The 21986-nt window shown below is 44.8% G+C and overlaps 1 protein-coding gene across 3 annotated transcripts in view; it reads right to left on the bottom strand.

Annotated features, from left to right (window-relative positions):
* The window catches only part of CELSR3 (cadherin EGF LAG seven-pass G-type receptor 3), a 968624-nt gene that overhangs the window by 198284 nt on the left and 748354 nt on the right, over positions 1 to 21986 (bottom strand). For all 3 annotated transcript variants that reach the window (XM_069643335.1, XM_069643336.1, XM_069643337.1), the window contains one exon: positions 12796 to 12979. In XM_069643335.1, the coding sequence (XP_069499436.1) occupies positions 12796 to 12979 (184 nt within the window). The remainder of the gene's footprint in view (positions 1 to 12795; positions 12980 to 21986) is intronic.

Here is a 21986-nt window from a genome sequence, read left to right as displayed (position 1 = left end):
GCCGCCAATGACCTCTGCCTTAATGCCAGTAAGACTGAGATTCTACTCATCAGCACACCCACTCCCTCCTTCCCTGCAGCGCTCTGGCCAGCCTCTCTTGGCCCGCTTCCTGCTCCTACTTGCAAGGCAAAAAACCTTGGGGTCATCTTCGACTCCACACTCTCCTTCTCTCCTCACATCTCCGACGTCTCTAAGAAGTCACACTACCAGCTGCACTTCCTCAGAGGTATTCTTCCCTTCCTCTCCTTCCCCCAGAAGCTCACGGTCTCCAGAGCCCTGGTTCTCTCGAAGCTGGACTACTGTAACAGCCTCTATCTTAATCTGCCTGTCTCCACTCTCCGCCCTCTGCAACTCATCCAGAACAGGACTGCGAGACTTGTCCTTGGCCTCAAGCCCAGGGACTGTATCTCTCCAGGACTGAAATCTCTACACTGGCTCCCTGTGGCTGCGAGGAGTAAGTTCAAAACCCTTTGCATTGTCCACAAGGCCTTCTGGGGCCTGAGGCCTAAATACCTTCAACTCTCTCTTCCTAAATATCTTCCTTCCCGAGCCCTTCGCTCATCTGTCTCCAACTCCCTCAGGGTCAGCTGCTTCTCGAAGCAACGAGCTGGGGGTAGATCTCTCTCTGCGGCAGGGGCCTCCCTCTGGAACAGCCTTGCTGCCTCCCTGAAACTTGAGGAGAACCATCTTCGGTTCCGGAAGCACCTCAAAACCTTCCTCTTTGCTTCTGCTTTCTCTCTCCCTCTCCCCTGCTAAATTCTTCATTGAAACTGCACTGAACCTGCACCTGGGCCACTCTCACTGACCTTGGTCCTTGGCCCAGCCACTCTACACTTGTACTGCCTCCCTGGCAACCCCTGCACTGCGGGACTGTCTCTGCATCCCTACAGCCCCCCCCTCCCAGCACTTGTCTGCACTTACCTTGCACTTGCCACCAGCTGGCCCTATTTATTTTTTATTCTACTTACCCTGTTCAGCACTTCCCCCTCTCCCCTTCCCCTTGCACTTTTTCCCTTCCCCCTACCCCTGCACTTGCACGATCTGAATGACACCTGGCCTAGTAGGATCGTTGTCTGTCTTTCCCCCCTATCGCCCCCTCCCTGCCTCGTCGCGCCTTGAAACACTTGTGTATAGGCGCGTTACAAATGCCATATCATATATCATTCATAGAAATAGGGAGAGCTTTTGGCAAAATTCCAAGATGCACATTTTGGGCAAGATTGGTTGAACTTGGTATGCCTTACTCACTCCTTAAACTACTGATGTTGTTTTATTCGGTAAATGAAGTAGTTGTAAGATGGGGGTCTGGGTCCAAACAACCCCCTTTTCAGGGTAGACATGTGGAGGGGGCAAAAAGGCTGTGTCCTAGCTCCAAAACATTTCACTCTGTACATCAATGGAGCAATCGTGGACATACTTTCTAAACTTACTAACGTTACAATATTAGGAACTAACAAACATCCGATCGTAATGGTCTCTGATGACACTGTTTGGTATCCATGACATTGAGTGGATTCAGAGAACAGTTGAAATGAAATGATTCAAAACATTCTGTAATAACAACTCTTAATCAATCAAAGGAAAACTAATAGCATGGTCTTCAAGGCTCCCAACAAAAAAGATCTGAGGGTATGTCTGGAAGTAGATGGGTCTTAAATAGAGCAAGTCAAGTCCTTTGATTATTTGGGTGTTAGACTGATGGATACAGGAACCTGGGTCTGACAAATCGAATCACCCCCTCTGTAGGTATAGTGGGGCTATAGCAAGATATGCTAGACAGCATGGCAATAGTGCACTGAGGCCTACTACCAATATTTACAAAATGCAAGCTAGCCAGGCTGTGCTTTATAGTGCTGACCTATGGGGACATAGCAACATTAGTAGGCTGGAGGCATCTGAAAATGCTTTTATCAAAAATGTACTTAACCTCCTTAAATCTACATTCACACTCTCGCTCCATGAGTAATTTGTTTTAAGTTACATTGGCCGTAAAGCTGAGCTTAAGATTTTACTATATTGAGATTGCCTCTGGAGCAAAAAATTGCTTATTATATATAGAAAATGTCTTAATGATGTTTTACAACTCAGATGGTGGAAACAACCTACCATGGGTTAAACATGTTAAAGACTTAGCTTATTAGCTTAGGTTTTAGTGTACTATGGATCAAACCTAAGATGATTGGATGGAATACTAGAGAAATTATCCAATCAGAATTTCGTAAAAAAACGGCTTGAACAGAAAATTGATAAAGGTATCGATTCATCCCAAACAATATATTTTTGGATACAAACACTGTCCTGACGTGATGAAACCCAACGTCGCTCGTACTTTGTATGTCAAGTTCAGCTGTGTCATTTGTCACACGCACCTTTTAAGATGGAAGACTTCAACTGATAATTTCCCTAATTGTCCAAATGCACTTTATTTGTCTGCCCATTCTATATTAATTAAAGAAGACACTTATCTGAAACCAAGATTAAATTAAATGAAAATTCATCATAATGATGTTGCATTAAAGACTTGTGCAAAATAAAACAGCAACAAAACCTTACTTTATGCTGTGGCAAAAACCTTCTACCGTGAATGGATATGCAGGAGAAAGGGCATAACAGATAGCATATGACAGTTGGCAAACTTATAGTTATGTAATTGTTACTCGTGAGCATTGTTAAGATTAGTTGTATTCAAAAATCTATCATCAGCTTTTCATGATACTGGAATCATTTTTATAGGATCTGTTTTAAAAAAAAGTTGTATTACAATTTTCATAGTTTTGTTATTGAAGCACTGCCACTTTCTTCCCCCTAATTGTACAGGAGTTCCTTTATCATTACAATCTACTATCCTTAACAATGAAGGGCTTTAACATTCTTTTTGGTAATGCCATATAATTATTAGCATCTTGGATTTCATTCATTGTGCCTAATTGGAAATATTCTGCTTATGTGTAATTATTAAAGACTTTATTTGTATACTTTTATGGCTGGCAGTCGAAATAAAGTATCTGATTAATTGATTAAAGTGCAGAATAATGGTTGCTCTCATTTCTCTATTTCCCAGAGAAATACACCAAGAAAGGTGTGGTTGATTTAAAAATGGTGGTGGGGAGAGGGCAAGTGACCAAAATAACAAACTTCAGATCTTGGCTTCCTGGTTCTTCATCTCTCAGCACTTGCACCTCAGCATGGGATCTACAATCAAATGAAGTAATGTGAAGATTTAATGACTCCCATTATTCTAAACATTATACTGTAAGTCACTAATGCCATACACACTATGTTTATTCCTCTTTACCCGATTGCCTCCTCAGCACAGCTAGAAGGCTTGAGAAAATATGCAGAAAGTGTAACTTGCTCTTATCAATGTTTCTCCCTTTTTACCAACTCTCTGCTTACACAGCATTCAAATTGGTTCCCGAGAACCTGCAGTCAATTAGCTCCTGTACATTCTTTATTCACAGACTTCTATTGCAATTTCTTTTCCCTTTTTAAATATCACTGCGCTAACTGCGCTGTCAGCGGCTTCTAACGCACTTTGTATTAGAAAATAACCCACGGCGCTCCCGCACTAATAACAGGCTTTAGTATTCGACCTTTATTTGTCAGGCAACGACGACGTGTTAACGGTCACACTGTGCCCTGTGCTGTCTAGTTTTTTCGACAATGCATCATCGTTGTAGTGGCCGCTGCTCTCCTACCATGCTAGTATGTTCCTTTCTCTAGTTTGCCAGAGTCCTTGTTTTGTGCAGCTGCCCCAATGGTTGGGCCTGACAAGTTTTGAATCCTATTTTGCTCAGCTATACAATCCTGATGTCATTGTTTCATGCAATTTCCTGAAGTATTTATATACTCCACTCCTGAAAGCAGTCCCTTTACAGAACTCTACATTTGTAGTTTTTAAATGACCTCCTTTTTAATGTTTGGAAAACTGTGCCCTGAAATTAACTATGAAACAGTTAATCACTACAGTTTCTACTGAAGTGAACTATATAAAATTACAATCTTTTGAAAATAACATGGATTTTTTATTCACTTATCTCTCTGGTTGATGGAGTTTCTTTCTCTGAAATTCTTTCTCTACTTCCTCACCCTAAATACTTTTCTTACTTACTTTCTTCTTAATTCTTTCTGGAGCTCTTAAAAACTGTGACCTCCTCAAACACTGTCCTGGATGAAAGGCAGTTCAGAATTCTCTTTAAGGTTCCAAACTAACTCATGAGATTCTCTCATCCAATCAGTTTTGCAAAGAGTCTCCACCATCTTGGACAGGGGTTGGCCCAACTCCCTGAATGAATCTTAGTTAAGGAAAAAGCTTGCACTATCCCACATGCTCTCACGTAAAACGCCTCAGAGACTCTTCGCTAGATACTGTGGTATTTCTAAATTCTACAAACACCCTTCGACTGTCTTCTAGGATACCTTCCAAGCTGGAACCTGACGGATACCTAATAAGGGTGAAACCAGGTATGCCGTAGTACTGGCAGCCTTGCTAAATGTCTGTCTTCGGTTGATTAAGCTATATATAAAGTACCACTGCCCTCTAAGACAAAGACAATTTCCTAGCAAAATGCTCACATTTGGGCTAATGTGCATACTTACAATTCCTTGCTGATGTGGCTCAGAACGGGAGGTGACCCTGCAGCATTGGCTATAGGAGGCATTGTGGAATGTGTGACTTAGCTCGAATGGACTATCCTACTTTCACATTTCAGATGAAAGGGTTTGCTTCAAGCCTTTTTCAATACTTCGCGGGTATACCTCCATTAGTGCACCGATTTAATTTGGATAAGCCAAGGGCAGTAAAAGTGCTGAGCCACTTTAAGCAATGTTTTCCCTTCTTGGTATTAATGACAATGGATGACAAGTCATCTAAATTATGCAGATCTATGTCGTCAGTAGAACATGAAGAGTTCAAGTCCTCCGGTGCATATACAAGGTTCTCCACGTTAGAACACCTCCAATTGTGGACAAAATGCAACCCCAATATGCCAATGAATGTTTAAAAATAAGATCTTCCAAGGATGCTTACCAATTTGTAACGAGATTTGTATCGCGTGGGCACCCTCCTGTAGGCTAAAATCTTTAATTTTGGAAATCAGAGGAGAATATTTTATGGCACACATCAAGTCCCCTGCAGGTTGACCCCCTCGCCCAGAGTTGCAGGCTAAAAGCATATCTTGTAACCATCCAAAACTGGACAGGACATCAGCCATGTTTCTTGAAACAACATGACCATGGGCCTCATTACGAGGTGGGAGGTAAGGGATTACCGGCACCGGTGCCGGTAATCCCTTACCTCCCTACCACGAGTTCCCTTTGCGGGTCCTTCCTGAACGCCTGGTTTTTGCAGGCGTTAAAGACGGGACCCGCAAAGGGACTCTAGACCTAATAACGGTACTGCAATTTGCAGTACATTTATTAGTGCCTTCCCCATTCCCATTAAGCCCAATGGGGGCTCAAATGGGAATGGGGAATGGCCCTGGTGAATGGGGAATTACCGGTCCCTCCGACCTCGGAATGGACTGGTAATTGCTCAATTCACCAGGGCGGAGTCGGAAGGGTTTTGGAGGCAGCCATGGAGCTAAAAGCTCCATGGCTGCCTCCAACCTCGTAATGAGGCCCCATATGGTTTTTCAGTAAGAGCCATGGGAGTGGTCAGTAAACAATTGTCTATGGCCACGTGACTTCTAGGATAATACAAGAAAAGTCAAATTCTCAACACTCTATATGTTTCATCCGATAACTCTCCTGGAGGAGGCCAAAACACCTGGGAGCCACAACCTATCTTTCTTCTCGGATGATATATGATCTTAAGCACAGAATTTGTACATTTCCCTACAAGCTCAGACCCCTTCAGAAGCAGACATCTCAATGTTTTTCAAGCAATTAACATTCAAAGAAGGCCCCACATTATGCACTTGCGGAGTACGCTTCTTCCCATACTTACATCAAAACCTATTTAGCTTTAAAGGTGCTGACTCTCTTATAATGGTGTCATAAACAATTCTCCCATACGTTTGGGAGGGGAAGTCCTTATGCTTGAACAGAAACAATTTACTTCTGATTTTAGCCCCGATATCGAACTTGGGGGCTATCTGTACTACGGACATTGAGAGAGTGGAATTCCCTGAAAAAGCACATTTAACTGTTCAATTGCCCATTTTCGCTCGAATTGGATCTGCACTCTCTGAAAGTGATAGACTGAAGAATCAGGAATTTGTGGTAACTTTTGTGGATGTGGGAAGGTAAAAAAATTGGATAATGGGAAAGAGTGAGATGGGGAAGTTGTGGATCGAGCGGGGGGTGCTTTTGGGGCCTCAGGAATATCGATTGGCTATCCGTGATTACCTCCTTAAACCAGGTACCGGAGCATTGAAAACAGGGTCCGGGGGAATACTAGAGTGCGCAGCATTGTTGATCTGAATGATATACCCACCTTAAAGTGCCTCTCAATGGTAGTATGGAACATCGGGGGCTATGGTAAATTAGTGAATGATGCGAAACAGATAGAACTCCTGGATGAATACACAATAGTGTGCCATGGAAGATTTGGCCTGGGATGGGTACGTTTGCTACCAACAAGCAGCTATAAGATCTAATGCTGGGAAGACCATTGGGAGGTTTGTGTACCTGTATTAAACAGGGGGTGGGGACTAAAAGCAGCCTTATCTCGGGTAACCAAAGAGAGATTCTGGGGTTGCTATTTGAGCTTGAGCAAAGCCTTGTATGTAACTACATCCTCTTGATTAACGTGTATTGGCTTCCTGTTCACGGAGAGATTATGGATATATTGGCAATCTTGAACGAACTGATAGGAACGTTTAAAATGGAACTTAGTGATTCTGAGGCCTTGATTGTGGGTGATTTTATTTCCCATTGTCTGCCCCCTACAGTGGAGTTGGGTGATCTGTGGAATCCCGCAGGCGCGTTTGTACGCCTACAAATGGAACAAGGCAATTATTGGAGGGACTTTTGGGATGCTGGGGATTAACAATATTAAACAGCCAAGCATCAGGGGACATTCCAGCGGAACCTACATGGCATAGAAATGTCCTTATTTCATGGTTGGACTATGCAGTGTCCTCTGATACTTTGAGCCGTGAGGTAACCTGTTTGAAGATAATTAAGTGCCCTGTGAGCGACCATGATAAACTATGGTTTATATTTTTATTTAAAGATAACCTCAATGCCAATGACAAAAGTTAAGAACATCATATTAAACACCCAAAGGAATAGGTTGTGGTCGAGTGATAGGGGCCTGGAGTATATGAATTGGCTTATGAGGGAATTCTGGGGTACTTCTACCCTTGGACAAAAATGAAGGATGTGGGCGTGGAAAACTTTCCCCTATTTATTACAGGAAATGTCAACGCTTATAACCAAAGGACGGGTAGTGGTGGGAGCTTTTAACGACTGCACATGTGTGTGGATTAGATCCAAGTTAGAAAATGGGAGCTACGTTTTAAAATCAGGAGAGTGAAAGATGGTAGGATAAATGAGACAGCCAAAATCGCACAGTCATATAAAGATTGGCGCTATTACCTCCTTCTTCAAAGGGATGGGTAGATTATGCTGGAGGCAGTGCTTTTAAAAAAATGCAAACATTTCTGGACACTGGTCAATAAGGGGAAGGGTACGCCTGAGCAAGTAACTTTATACACAATCACAGAAGAGGATTTGGTGAGTCGTTTTGCCAAATTATATAGTGGGACACCTGTGGGAAAAGGAAATGTATATAACATGGCCTGGGATAGCGATATCTCAGTGGAGAATTTGGAGGCCATTATAAAATATGGGTCTAATTCCTGTGCATCAGGCCCAAACAGCCTGTGTGATGTGATACTGAAACAGGATCCGTTACTGTGGGCCAAGGTATTCCATTTACTTTTTCAAAATGTCTATGTATATGTTTTATAATTGTATTGAAGATAACAAATTTCTTCTTTTAATGTACTGAGTTGGACTCTTTTTTATGTGTTGAGTTGTATAAGGTTTATAACCAGTTACAATAATAAAACAAAAGTCTCGAGACAATGTCCAGTGAGACTTGATCAGTACGTTCTGGGTCGAAAGATTCTATCCTTTCGATGTCTTTTGATGAGATTGCCCTTAGATTTGGCACCTCAGCAAATAGAGCTCGAATATTCGACCAGTTCAGTATGAATGGTGTGTCATCCCAACACACCAAGACTCTAAAAGGTTGGAATTCTTCCCTAAGCTTACAATTGCTTCTGGGACGCACAATGGGCCAACAAAAGCAGTTATTTTGCACCTGCCCGTTATAACTCCTTGGAAAACACACTGAGACAATGGTCCCCCTCAAGACACTAGCTGTGGAAGCAGACCCGTATTGGACCGCACACCACCCACAGAGTTCTGATGCAGTTCCTGCATACCACAGTGAACTAAGCCCAAGTCACTGACTGCCCCCAGGTGATTACAAGCTTTCAGTGGTAGAGGCTCCATTGGCGTACCACGCCCAGAACAATCACTCCGATTAGCAGCCATAGACTGAAGGCCAGAAAGATGACACATGTAGATTACTTCCCGATACTTAGTGCCAGACTCTATATCACTGGCGCCATGACTTCCAAGAGAGACCCCTGTGGATCTCCCTACACATGCCCAGACACTGTCGTTCTGTTCAGTTTGTATAGTAGTAGAAACTTTACCATAAGAATCAACCCCCAAAACATGACTTAGATCGGATTGGCAATTGCCACGGCACAATCGGTTTGAACAGCAGTAGAAGCTTTACCTTTAGCAACGGCCGTTGATTCAAAATGATTATTGGAAGCATCACCAAAATGGGGGGGTCACACATGACTTAGAAATAACCCCCATACCAGGTGGTCGAATATCTCGTTCAGTTTGTATAGCAACAGAAGCTTTACTAATTGGGACTACACCTGTATGCACATTTGAGACTATTAAAGGGGTACCACATGTACTCCTAGGTGCAGCCAAGTTCAAGGTCTTCGGTACTGTCTGTGTAACTCTAGTGGATGTCTTTGAAGCAGAAGGGATTAGGTATTCAGAGATGGCTGCAGACACCGCAGTGTGTGGGGAATGGGTCCACCAAGGGTGTACATGAGCTGTCTCTACCTAGTCACCCCCAGGCATGTAGGCCTGTGAATGTTCTATTGCAGAGCGTCTTCACCAATCTTTAGTTTATGTAATTGATTTTAGATGTGTAGCATGCAAACGTGTCATCTTTGGCCTTTAGTGTACAGTACCAATACATTTTTACTTCGGGACCCAGGGATTCTAAGCTTTATCTGGTTTGTTGGTAGAAATATTCTCAACCCTGATGTGATTGCTCAAAAGGGACAATTTCTGTGAAATGGCGACTGTACACTTATGAAGCAGAATACTGCAAACTAAATCGGCTATGCGATTCCGTCTGTCACTCAGACTCAGCTGATTTCAGTTTTCTTTTACTTTTCTTTTTCACACAGCACACAGACAATAGTGCAGTTCATCAAGGACCTCTACTGATTGGTTAGGCATCTGGCTAAATGTTTCCTCCAAGGCCCTTGTGCCGGAACTTCCCACCACCGGCCATACTCATCCCTTGTCATTATGTTTTCAGCTTGAAGTTCTCTTTTGTACTTTAGTCCTAGGAGATTGTAGTCCATATTGTACTGATGTATATCTTACTCTGCATGCCTTCGGCAAGTTTTGTGCTAGATCATATGTAATAAATACAGCAAGTTGCAGAATTCTGGGTAAGGAGCCATGACATGAACACATCTGATTGTTAAGTCTAGGGAACATGTTCTACAAATCTAGGACAATGCAGTCAGAGGCAGGCTTTAAGACTAAAATACAAGGATGATGCCGACGGCTAAAGCGATTAAGCTTTAGTGTTTGCTACAGACGACTACAGAAATTGTCCCAATGAAAGTATCAACATGAAACACTACAGAGGCTTTGCAGTACTTCGAGCTCCAACAAGTCCATTAGAGATTGGTCTGGTCACATGCACAAAAAAAGTGAATCAACCTGATTTTGAAAGGAAATACCCTAGCTTTCGCAGTAAAGTGGTGTAACATGCAATCGTTAACAAAAAAGTTTAGTGTCTGGTTGCTTCTAAACAGCATTTCTGACAGTGTGTTGCTGTTAAGTTCAGTAATAATGTATTGGTTGACAGCATCTGGACCATTATATTTCTCTAAAAAAGACTAATTATTATTATAATTTAAATCAAGTTTGGTGACAAGGAAGAAAGGTGACGGTACACCACAGAACACTTTAGCAAATGTCTTAGAGGATCCCTCAGCTTCAAAGGTTCCCAAAGCAGTTCCATCCAAGTCGATCCCAGTTTTGGTAACTTCCAAGTTGAGCCGCAGGTGGTATCTGATTGCTTAGATAGGATGCCTGATGTATTGGGTGTGAAAGCTACCCAGTCTATAATGGCATACAGGAGGTCACCTTGAGCATATGAGTGTGCCGCATGTTCCAGTGCTACTGAGATAGCTCGCCAGCTTGATGGCACGCTCACAATTATGGAACAGGGGACTGACAAGATCCAGTTTAGCAAAAGTCAAATTCTCTGCTGAAAATGTGTGCAGATGTAATATTTGTGTTGCAAAGATACAGGAAAGGTCAGATAAGCTTTTGAATTCATGCAATAGCTTGAATGCAGTCACTGTATCGGGTGAACCAGAAGATGCCGCTGTAAGCCATGATCTAGCAGATCCGATACATCAAAGACTGACAGAAAGACAATGGTTAAAACTGACTGCAAATGGGCCTCATACGCCCTCTGGACAACAGTATTCAAAGGATCCAGATACTAAGCTAAAATACTGGAATACATTTACAGCAAAATCTATCTTTGTGCTCCAGTCCCGCACTCCGCCTGCCCACCAGAGAAATAGTAAAGGGACTAAGTCCATCTTGTTTTTTATGGGAGAATGAGTGCGGATTCCGTCTGCTGAAAATCCCCCAAAGAAAAACCGCATACAGGGCCAGTAACAGCACTGAGCCCTCGCCGAGGCCTTGGTTTCGCTCGGGCATACCGAAGCTCGGGCTGGCGGGTCGTTCCTGGCCCTGCACGCCCCTAAGCAGAGGTGACTGCTATAAAAGATGGCAGTATGCATCCATATGAGACTGTGATGGCATACAGAGGCGGTGCCCATCACCTATGATGGTTTAACCAGGTAAATAATTGGCATTTCATGACTGCACCCATTTCAAACAAAAGCAGAAAAACAATAATCCATGACTAGTAACCAAAATGTGTCTACTTTAGAAACTATTGTTAATTTATCAATTTACAGTTACTGTAATTTTTTTTACATCAGCAATGCCACTTCCTATGATATGGTAAAGGTTAGTTTTGTGATAGCACTTCCTGTGATGTCATTTTGGCCATGTCATTGAGTAAATTATGTCAATTCCCCTACCGCTGACATTTTGGTGAAATGACATCCCTGTGTTTTTTTGCGTGTGAGAACGGTAGTCGGGTGTGTGTAAACAGGTGTTTGTATGTGTGGGTGTTGTGTTGTGTGTGGGTATGTGTGTGCGTTGTGCCTAGGGGCACTGCGTGAAAATGTGATTTACAGACGAATCCTGCAAACATATTGTTGTGGCGCTTTTAGCATGAAAGCTTGTTTTAGTGGGTGAAGCCGACATACATTTTTGTGGCACTTTTAGCGTAAACATGGGGGCACAGATATAATGAAACATGCCTTACAGTGTGTAAAGAATTCACTGGTACAACACTCACTGAGGGGGACTGTGGAACACGAGGTCGGGAAGCCATCATGTTCACTTTTAAGTTGTTTTCTTCTGTGCCACATCCTGCTTTCCCTGTCTACCATCTGTGTGTCCTGCCAACAAAGCGGAGCTCTATGGGCTTACAACACCCAGGAACCTTCCTGCATCCTGCTAGGAAGTCATTTGGAGCGCTGTGATTGTCTCCCAGAGGGTCATGTGACACCCTACATGCCTTATTGATTCTCCCCTGGGAATTTAGCACTGGCGTCTGCAGCTAAGGGTAAAGAGAAACAGAGGAACTCCCTGCTTGGGCATTCGAGCTAGTACTTCATGAAGATCACCCTTAACCTTACTCCTGCTTCCATACAAGGGTTCCTTCCACTCATCGACTATCCATTCACTACAGACTTTCCGTTATCTCACAGAACCAGTAACATTCCTGTTTCTGGCTTGTTAACTGTCTTTTGGTTACCTATAGCGATATGCTAGTCCAACACGGAATGTAATCTTTCTTCACAGACAACAACCACACTTCCCTATCCGCTCAACCGTCTTTCCTCTATCTTTCTTGATCTACACCCTTTCTTCACGGTCTTTATTTGCCTATTTCCACTACCCTCCACCATGCACCTTGACTTCGCTCCATTTTTCACTCTTCTCCTCTTCTCCATTAGCCTTCAGCCTCAACTGAGTCTAACGTTGGCCTCACTCTCCCCCTTTCCCGTCTACCTAATCCCCCCTACACCTGGACCCCTCAAACAAGATGCTCCCATTCGCACAGGATCAACAGCCTCACCTGGCAACAGAAATTCTCCTTCTCTTTGAATGCATGTTTTAATGTCTGCGCCCCTGCAACTCTGCAGTTGTTTTGAACTACAGCTTCAATGAACCCTCATATTTGACAAAGCTGGCTATGGTTTGTTGGCGGTTTAGTCTAAAACATTGAGAGCGCCAAAGGAAGCAGACCCCTGTGCTACAGTATCAGACGCCTTCCTGCCAGGCTAGCAGCCTGTGAGAGGAAGTACGGCTGAGGACACAGGGATAAACAGTACCAATAGTTTGTTCACTCACTGATGTTTGGAGTCACCAGGCCCACAGGGTTCAGGTAGGTGAGCTTCATGTTCCTGGCGAGCGTGCCCGTGTACTCCCGCAGCTGCTCCATTAGACCTGCACTGCCACGTTCGTTCTGAAGCAAACTGTTCCAGTGCTCTTTGTTCTCGAGTGCCAGCAAGGAGCTGCCCGCCTTCAGCAAGTTCTGCAATGTAAGGGCAGTAATAGGATGCAGGTGAGGAAGGAAGACAGGCACACGATTCTGATACTCTTACGGCATGCATGGGTGTATTTACTTGATTGACTTTATTTCATTGTCTTTGATTAATTTAAATAAACAATGTACTTTTAACATTTGGATAGACAACAGTCTGTTGCCTCTGCAAAAAAACAATAGCATCAATTCCACCAAGTGATCCATTTCACCTACATGTAGTAAAAGAAAATGTTTGAGCTTATATATATATAATTGGTTATTTATAAAACACTTAACACCAAGAGGTTTCTAAGCACGCACCCTGGGATCGAACCTGTGTTACTCAGCATCATCTTGCTTCCAAGGTGAGTGCGTAGCCCCTGAGCTATCCTCCCGAGACTAAAAGTAAGATTAAAGGTACGATATGTTTTCTAACACACACCATGGCATCATTAATGCTCGACAAGTGGAGCTACCTTTCCATTTTAAAATGTCTATCGTTAAGCAACAGATTTTCTTTTTTAAACCGGATCTTGAGGTTGCGGGTTGGGCGGGTTGGGGCAGTCCTCGTCTCTGCTTTGTTTTGTATGTTAATGTTATTAGAGATTTGAGTAACGCTAAATTCACTTCCTTTCTGAATGCTGCATCCGCCTGCTTTTACATCATAAGAGGAGATTATGGAATTCATGCTCAATTGTTATGACATCCTAACAGGAGGATTATGACATATTCTCAGCCAGGTATTTTATTTTTCATTTATGGGTTGCTGTTGGGTGAGGAAAGTAGGAACCTCATTTTTTATTTTTATATCGATTTATATAGTCCCCTCATGCCTCCTACCCTGCAAAGCTGGTCCATGGGGACAGCACATTGGGTGGAAGAAGGACTTGGGCCATGTGCAACATAACATTATAACTTTCAACTACTGCACGTATTTCATCCCGACTTCTAATTAAGCAACATGCTCCTGACTCGGTAATGCCCCCGCCGCCCGGAGCATATTGCTATTAATACCCTGGCCCACTGCAGCGTTTCGGGACAGAAAAAAGAAGAAAAAAAAGACCAATAAAATGGCCACCGAGAAAGGGAAAACAGAGTCCGTTTTCCCTTTCCATGGCAGCCATCAGGAGTGAATGCGCTGGGAACAAAAGTGATCCTAGCGTATTCGCTCCCGAAAGACTACAGAGAAGAAGGTAAGTGGGCTTGGGAGGGCGGGGAAGGTGGGGGAAAGGGAGCGAAAAGAAAGGAAAAAAAATAGACGTACCTGAATCCCCAGCTGGCGACAAAGGCAGCCTCCAGCCGTGTGGAGGCTCGGAGCGGGGATGGCCCTGCTCCGAGCCTCTACGCGGCTTGAGGCTGCCGCACCACCCGCCATGGACAAAGGAGGCAGAAGGTAAATGGGGTGGGGAAGGCGGGGAGGTGGGAGGAAAGGGAAAAAAAACACATACCTGAGTCCCTGGCAGGGGGCGAAAGCAGATGCTAAGGCGTGTGGAGGCTCGGAGCGGGGATAGCCCCGCTTTGAGCCTTCTCATTGGCTGAGGGGCTGCCACGCCCCCGCCGGGAACAATGGCCGTGGAATCCCGGCTGAGGGATTCCAGGCCGGGTAATGTCCTGGCGAGGGCCAACCAGAATGCTTGTTTCATTCTGATTGAGCCCTCGCCGGGAACTAATTGAGATTATAAACAACTCAGGACTACTTTGGGGAACATATCCTAATAGTTGATAGCTACCCATCTGTAATTTTATGTCCTGGCCATTGGCCAGGACTGTAGTTGTTCAGCCTTTGTCGTTGCTATGGAGAATATTACACAACCCTCTAATAATGATTGTGTAATCATCAAACCGTTTCTAGAGCAACCTGCAAATAAGACACACACACTGGTTAGCTAACATAAAATACAGGAACAGCCCATGCAGAGTATTTAATACCGGTTCCTGCCTAAGGGGTTGCTATCCTTAAGGAAAGGCACTGACTTTGGTGAAGTCAAAACTAAATATTAGCAGCCATCAGTATTGTGGCCATTAGGCCTATGTAATAACGGACACACACCAAGGAGGAAAGCAAACGTCTTCTTTATTTCGTGTCTAACAGGATACTACTCAAAAGTCCCATGGGCTCCTCTCTCCTTCCACGTCATGGCCCACGTGACCCTGTCCACGTGGGCCTGTCTCTGTCTTAAAGAGACATGAGCCCTCTGACAATCAGCCTACCCCTTAAAACCCACATTGGGTGGAATAATCCCTTTGGGGTTCTAAGGGTGTGCTTAAGAAGCACCTGTGGTCCTTGGAGTCTTATGGGTTGTGGGGTATGATGGCATCCCCAGGATCAAATAAACTGAAAGGCCATGTTAGGCCCAAAATGTGCAGAACATGTTCTTGTCATGGGACGGGGACCCTGGCAGAATGAAAATCTACCTAAAAACTTAAACACAGCCAATGTGCCTAGTGAATTCAAAGGGATGTACTTCTGCCATTGAAGCAAGTAACATGTGAAATAAAAATGAAAACAGACTGCACAAGGGAATTAGTAAGGCACATTGTTGACTGATAGGGAAAAGGGAGCACATCACTCGCAACTGCCACACATCAAAATGCTGAAATGCTGAAATGTAAGAGTACAAAATGGGCCTTGCATGCTAAATTCAAAGCCATGAGAGTACCATACATTACATGTGAATGAGGCCTACGTTTCAACACTGCCAGCCTTGCTGCCAAAAGAAAAATGCCTTGAAAATGTGGGCATTCTACAGTTTCGAAGGAAAGGAACTGTTTACCAGTGAACCTCCCAGGCCTAAACCATTCAAATATAGATCATAAAGTGAAGTGGACATTGATATCGTGATGAAAGATATTAAAAGGCTTCACATGAAAAGTAAATGCACCAGATTGAAAAGCAAATATTTCTATTCTTCGGGGAACAGAAGGCTTGTGTGAGTGTAAAGATGTTTCACCTGAAAGTTAAAAACAGTGACCTTCCCTCATCACATGCTCTGCTCTGCTATCTACCTGAAAGACAATTCCTTTGAAGTTTCAGGGCCAGAGAAGGGCAATGAGTGACAGAGGTGATGTGGTCGTATCTGCATAGACCCTTGATGAGGCGTGCAGCCACATATTGTACACTTCTCATGGGCAGAAGGGAGGATGACGGGAGGCCTTCGAGCAGAGCATAGCTCATCCATGTTATTGTAACAGCCACTGAACAGTGAGTACATGGCAATGTTGCTCAATTACTGCAAAGCTCTGTACCTTGTTAAGTAAAGTTGCAAATAAAATTACAGATTTTTCAAGCATTGCTCTGCTCTCTATGTTCGACATTTTGGACCATGACTAGCCATGGGTCCAAAATACTTTCAACTATCCCTGCGTAAATACCTCTCCTCTCAAGCCCTTTGTTCCTCTACTTCTAACTCCCTCAGGGTTAGTCGTTTTGCAAAGAAACAAGCTGGGGGTAGATCTCTGTCTTCGGCTGGTGCCTCCCTTTGGAACAGCCTCACGGCCATCTTGAAACTTGAGGAAAACCATCTCCGGTACCGGAAGCATCTCAAGACCTTCCTCTTTGCCTCTGCCTTTGCCCCCTTCTCCCCTGTTGATCTGTTTTTACTTTCTGCATCGTGCACCTGGTCACCCTCTGTCAATCGGGGACCAGGTACCTGCTCACCCTGCCACCCTCCAGGCCACCCTCTGCACTAGGGTTCTGTATCTGTACCTATACAGCCCCCCCCCCCACTTTTATTCTGCACTTATCAGATATACCTTTCTGACTAACTTTCACCTTCCACTTGCTGGCTGCACTACCATGGTTTATAGCCCTTATTTATTATTTATTTTATTTAATATGTATTTAATGCTGTCTCTCCTCTGCTCTGCAATCTCCATCCTTCCCCTTCCATGCACTTTCCCCCTTTTCCCGTTCGCATGCACTTGCGCTTTCTTAAATGTCACTGGGCCTAGTAAGATCGCTGTTTTATTTTTTGTTCTCCCTTGTTCCCCTCCCTTTTTTGCCTGGTCACGCTCTGAAACACTTGTATACGAGTGCAATATAAATAAAATATAATTTCATTGCCAATTAACACTCATGCAATGTACTGCTAGGAGAATGGAGAACCAGGGAACGTCTGTGCCATTTATATATCTGTTTCTTCCCCTCCATCCCAAGAGCACATCTCCCTTCCAGTATTCACAGCCCCAGACTTAACCACAACATCCCATGGGCATGACAGCAGCTTTGCTTTCAAAACAACTATGGTGAGTAAGATATCCTCATTCTAGCCTGGGGCAAATGGCCAGTCTTTATTACTGCATGCGTAAAGCATCAATCAGTCATCTTCAAAGGAAGATCAATTGAGGGTTTTCCTTGGCTGTAAGATTAGACTGCAGACCAATTAAGAGAGACAGAGAGCGTGGAGGTCACTCGTTTGTCTGAATGAAATATGCAGGACTATTTGCAGAGGCAGTCTGAAGAGTTATTCTACTTTACCTATAATTTCTGAAAGACATTTAATCCTGTGTGTGTGTGTGTGTGTGTGTGTGTATATATATGTAGATAGATATGAAAAAACCTTTGTTGAGAGAGAGTTATGGTGATCAGATTTAATGCAACAAAACTCTTGAAAGTCAGCACTAGCATTTGAAGCAAGTCCACCTCAATGTTGCACCCCCCATTGTGCAGCATATGATCACAATGATGGCATCATATAATTTCCATGGCCTTCCGACGTGTTACACCAACACGTTTCTTTGGAACCCACTAGCCATGGCTAAAGGCTGTAGCCACTGTAGATGTTGCACCAATAGGTTTCTTCGGGGATTACTAGCCAGGGCCTTCATCAGTGATGTCATCATTGATGTCCTCTGTGATGCCATCATTTTGCTCATACGCTGCGCAACAGGGGGCACAACGTTAAGGTGGACTTGCTTCAAATGCAAGTGCTGAATTTCAAGGGTTTTGTTGCGTTAAATCTGATCACCTTTAAAGGTTTTTCACTGAATTTCAAAGGTTTTGTTGCCATTTTTTTCATGTTAAATCTCATCACCTTACCTCTCTATTAACTAAGTTTTTTCATGGAATGTCCAGGAGTTTGTTATACTATAGCTTCTCTGGACCCCACTAGCTATGGCTACTGTACTTGTTGCATCAATACGCCCCAAGACTATGGAACCTCCTCCCCATCAGCATCAGAGTCACCCCCACGCTCCAACAATTCAGAAGAGAACTCAAGACCCACCTCTTCAAGTACTTTCTCCTCCTCAAGACCTAGGCCATCATGTCGCCCCTCACACAACCTGACTCACTAGACGCGACCCGCCCATCTCCTCCCAGCCACCGGGTACAGCTGTATCCCTCCTCTGACCCCCTCTGTCCCCTAACCCGGCTGTATATCTGTTCTGTTGTTACCACTGAAAAGTGCTCTGTTATGTATCTGTATTGGTGTATACCTCTGTAAAGCGCTTCATTGCTTTTCAAAGCTAGGTCATACGTTCCTTTGTGGCCCACTAGCTATGGCCAGTGGCCAAGGTTGCAAGAACTTGTTTCTTTGAGGTCCACTAGCCATGCCTGTGGCCACGACCGGTCATGGCCACTGTACGTGTTGCACCAATAGGTTTCTTTGGTTCCCATTACCCCAGGCCAGTGGCCATGGTTGCAAGAAAATGTTTCTTTGGGACCGAAAGAAACCTATTGGTGCAACATGTACAGTGGCCATGGTCTGTGGCCATGGCCACCGTACATGTTGCACCAATAGGTTTCATTGGGTCCCACTAGCCCTGACCTTCTGCCGTGCCCACTATACATGTTGCACCAATAGGTTTCTTTGGGGCCCACTAGCCATGACCTTTGGCCATGGTCAATGGTACAAAGACCCATTAGCCCCTGCCTACGGATCACAGTAGGTATAAAATTTCCCCCCCCACCCACTCTATTCCAATTCCCAAAATCAAACCTCTTCCCAGTCCTCTCAGGCACTCACCAAGTGCCCTCTTTCCATGGTCCCCCAACTACCCTAAGCTGCATGTTCCCCCGGCCCTCTCCTATTACTCCCTCTCACTCTTTTGTTAGTGTGGCACATTTTCTTTTTCGAGCACGTCTTCTGTTGTAGCTGCGGGAATCCTGCAAGATTCCCCCAGTATTCCCCCGATAATCCAAAGGCTTTTGAACTGTAACTGGCTCCCCAGAACACCCCAACTCTCCAATTTCACATGGTATTCTCTTTCTCCTTCCCTACCTCTAGCCTAATCCAAATGCATCCTTTTTCTTCCTCCAAATAGCGTTTTGAGCACTTTTCCTTTGCGCATTAACCCGGTAAGCATCGAGCAAAAAAGTTATAAATGACAGCTTTTCATATCTAAAAACCTCTGTGCTGCAAAGCACCATGGGAGATATATATATATTATTGGGAGCAGGGGGCACCCCTTCCCTGTCACATATTTTAAAAACTACTGGATGGATTAACCCTAAACCTGTCCCCGAAATTAAGTCAACGCTTTGTGCCCTAGTTTTATCTTATTTGGTGAAAATCCACCAAGCAGTTTTTGCACTTCGGCTTTACCACATTTTTACTTTTCCTCTACCACAAAACGAATGAGAATAGGCTGAAAACAGTGTTTGTTTTGAATTCTTAATATCCTTTTAATTTTTATTACAAATCTTTCCCAAAATTCCCAGTCAGGGGGGCGGGAGGGGAACAGGAATGTGACAATCCATATCCACCATGCAAGTCAAAAGTTATCAGAATTTTCGGATGTCCTAGTACTCGAGGCTATCGCCTTAACTATAGAGTGAAACAGAGAGAGCGAGAGAGATGTGGCTAAGGGGAATGGAAGGCATGAGGATGTGATTGAGGGACAGATTGATGGAAAATAGACGTAGACACACTAGCGGAGCAACAGAGGGACATAATGACGGATCAGGGGCAGGTGGATGGAAGTAAAATTGTGGAACTGAGAGTCAAGGAACAGTCCAAAGGGCAGGCAAACTATGGATGGACTGACTCAAAGACAAATGGATGGATGTATGAATGGGATGTTCTTATAAAACAAATTCAGATAAATGTATCAAAATATGTATTTTTCTTCCCCCATTTTTATACTAATCACTAATCAAAGAGCAATGAACAAGAGTGCAAGATCCCCAATAGAAAACCTGTAAAGAACTTATCAACATGAGCACTATATCAGGTATTTCTCCCAATTCTGGGAGGGAGAGGTGTGTGTGTGTGTGTTTTGCCTTTGGTGGGAACCAGTAGGTATTCCCGCCTAGGCTCCAGAGTGTCTGGGCAGGCAGGAAGTGGGGGAGGAGTCTTCCACCCCACCGTCCTTTGTCCGCCAGAGTGCCTGAATAGATCTAGCTCCCACAGGGGGTCTGGCTGTCCTGACTGGACAGTCAAACGCCCCTTTCTGTAAAATGCTGAGAGAGATTGTAGGGGAGTGTCTGCTGGAACTGTATGAAAGGTGAGGCTTCTGGAGTGTAAAGCACGGGGACCACAGGAAACAGAAGTAACCGAAGAAGAAGATGATCAGAGACGTCTGCATATCCTGTGCAAGACCGTGAAATGACCACTGCTGTCCTGACCCTGTTTTCTATGCGACAGAGGAGCCCCGAAGAGGACAACTCCTTCCCCTTGGCTGGTGGGAACAACGAGTCCCAAGACGAACTTTGAAACAACCCATCTCCTGAGGTACTAGGAGCTTCCAGAGCTGCGGAACCCCAATACCAGGAGACATATGATATGATATGGTATTTGTAACGCGCCTATACACAAGTGTTTCAAGGCGCGACGAGGCAGGGAGGGGGGTACAAGGGGAGACAGAAAACGATCCTACTAGGCCAGGCGTCATTCAGATCGCGCAAGTGCAGGGGTAGGGGAGGGGAAAAGTGCAAGGGGAAGGGGAGGGGGGGAAGTGCAGTACAAGGTAAGAGGCGTACGTAATAAATAAATAAATAGGGCCAGCTGGTGGCAAGTGTGAGGTAAGTGCAGAACAAGTGCTGGGGGAGGGGGGGCTGTAGGGATACAGAGACAGACCCGCAGTGCAAAGGGGTTCCAGGGCATCAGTGCAAGTGGAGAGTGGCAGGGCCCAGGACCGAGGCCGTTTAGAGTGGTCCAATTGCAGGATCAGTGCAGCTTCAGTGAAAATTAATTAGCCGCTCAGCAGGGGAGAGGGAGAGGGAAAGCAGAAGCAAAGAGGAAGGTTTTGAGGTGCTTCCGGAACCGAAGATGGTTCTCCTCAAGTTTCAGGGAGGCAGGAAGGCTGTTCCAGAGGGAGGCCCCTGCCGCGGAGAGAGATCTACCCCCAGCTCGTTGCTTCGAGAAGCGGCTAACCCTGAGGGAGTTGGAGGCGGATGAGCGAAGGGCTCGGGAAGGAAGATATTTGGGAAGAGAGAGTTGAAGGTATTTAGGACCCAGGCCCCAGAAGGCCTTGTGGACAATGCAGAGGGTTTTGAACTTTATCCTCGCAGCCACTGGGAGCCAGTGTAGAGATTTCAGTCCTGGAGAGATACAGTCCCTGGGCTTGAGGCCAAGGACAAGTCTCGCAGTTCTGTTCTGGATGAGTTGCAGAGGGCGGAGAGTGGAGGCAGGCAGATTAAGATAGAGGCTGTTACAGTAGTCCAGCTTCGAGAGAACCAGGGCTCGGGAGACAGTGAGCTTCTGGGGGAAGGAGAGGAAGGGAAGAATACCTCTGAGGAGGTGCAGCTGGTAGTGTGACCTCTTGGCGACGTCAGAAATATGAGGAGAGAAGGAGAGTGTGGAGTCGAAGATGACCCCAAGGTTTTTTGCCTTGCAGGTAGGAGCAGGGAGGGGGCCAAGGGAGGCAGGCCAGAGAGCTACAGGGAAGGAGGGAGTGGGAGTACCGATGAGTAGAATCTCAGTCTTACTGGCATTAAGGCAGAGGTCATTGGCGGCACACCATTCTTGGATAGCAGACAGACAGTCAGAGATGGGGGAAGGAGAGGGGGAGGCTGAGGGTAGCCTGAAAATGAGCTGGGTATCGTCCGCATAGCACTGGAAATTAGGGCAGAGAG

The sequence above is a fragment of the Ambystoma mexicanum genome, chromosome 2p, assembly GCF_040938575.1.
Source record: "Ambystoma mexicanum isolate Mex_15411 chromosome 2p, UKY_AmexF1_1, whole genome shotgun sequence".
Lineage (NCBI taxonomy): Eukaryota > Metazoa > Chordata > Amphibia > Caudata > Ambystomatidae > Ambystoma > Ambystoma mexicanum.
The sequence above is the reverse complement of the archived record's forward strand: the minus strand, read 5'-3'. Positions and strand labels throughout refer to the sequence as shown.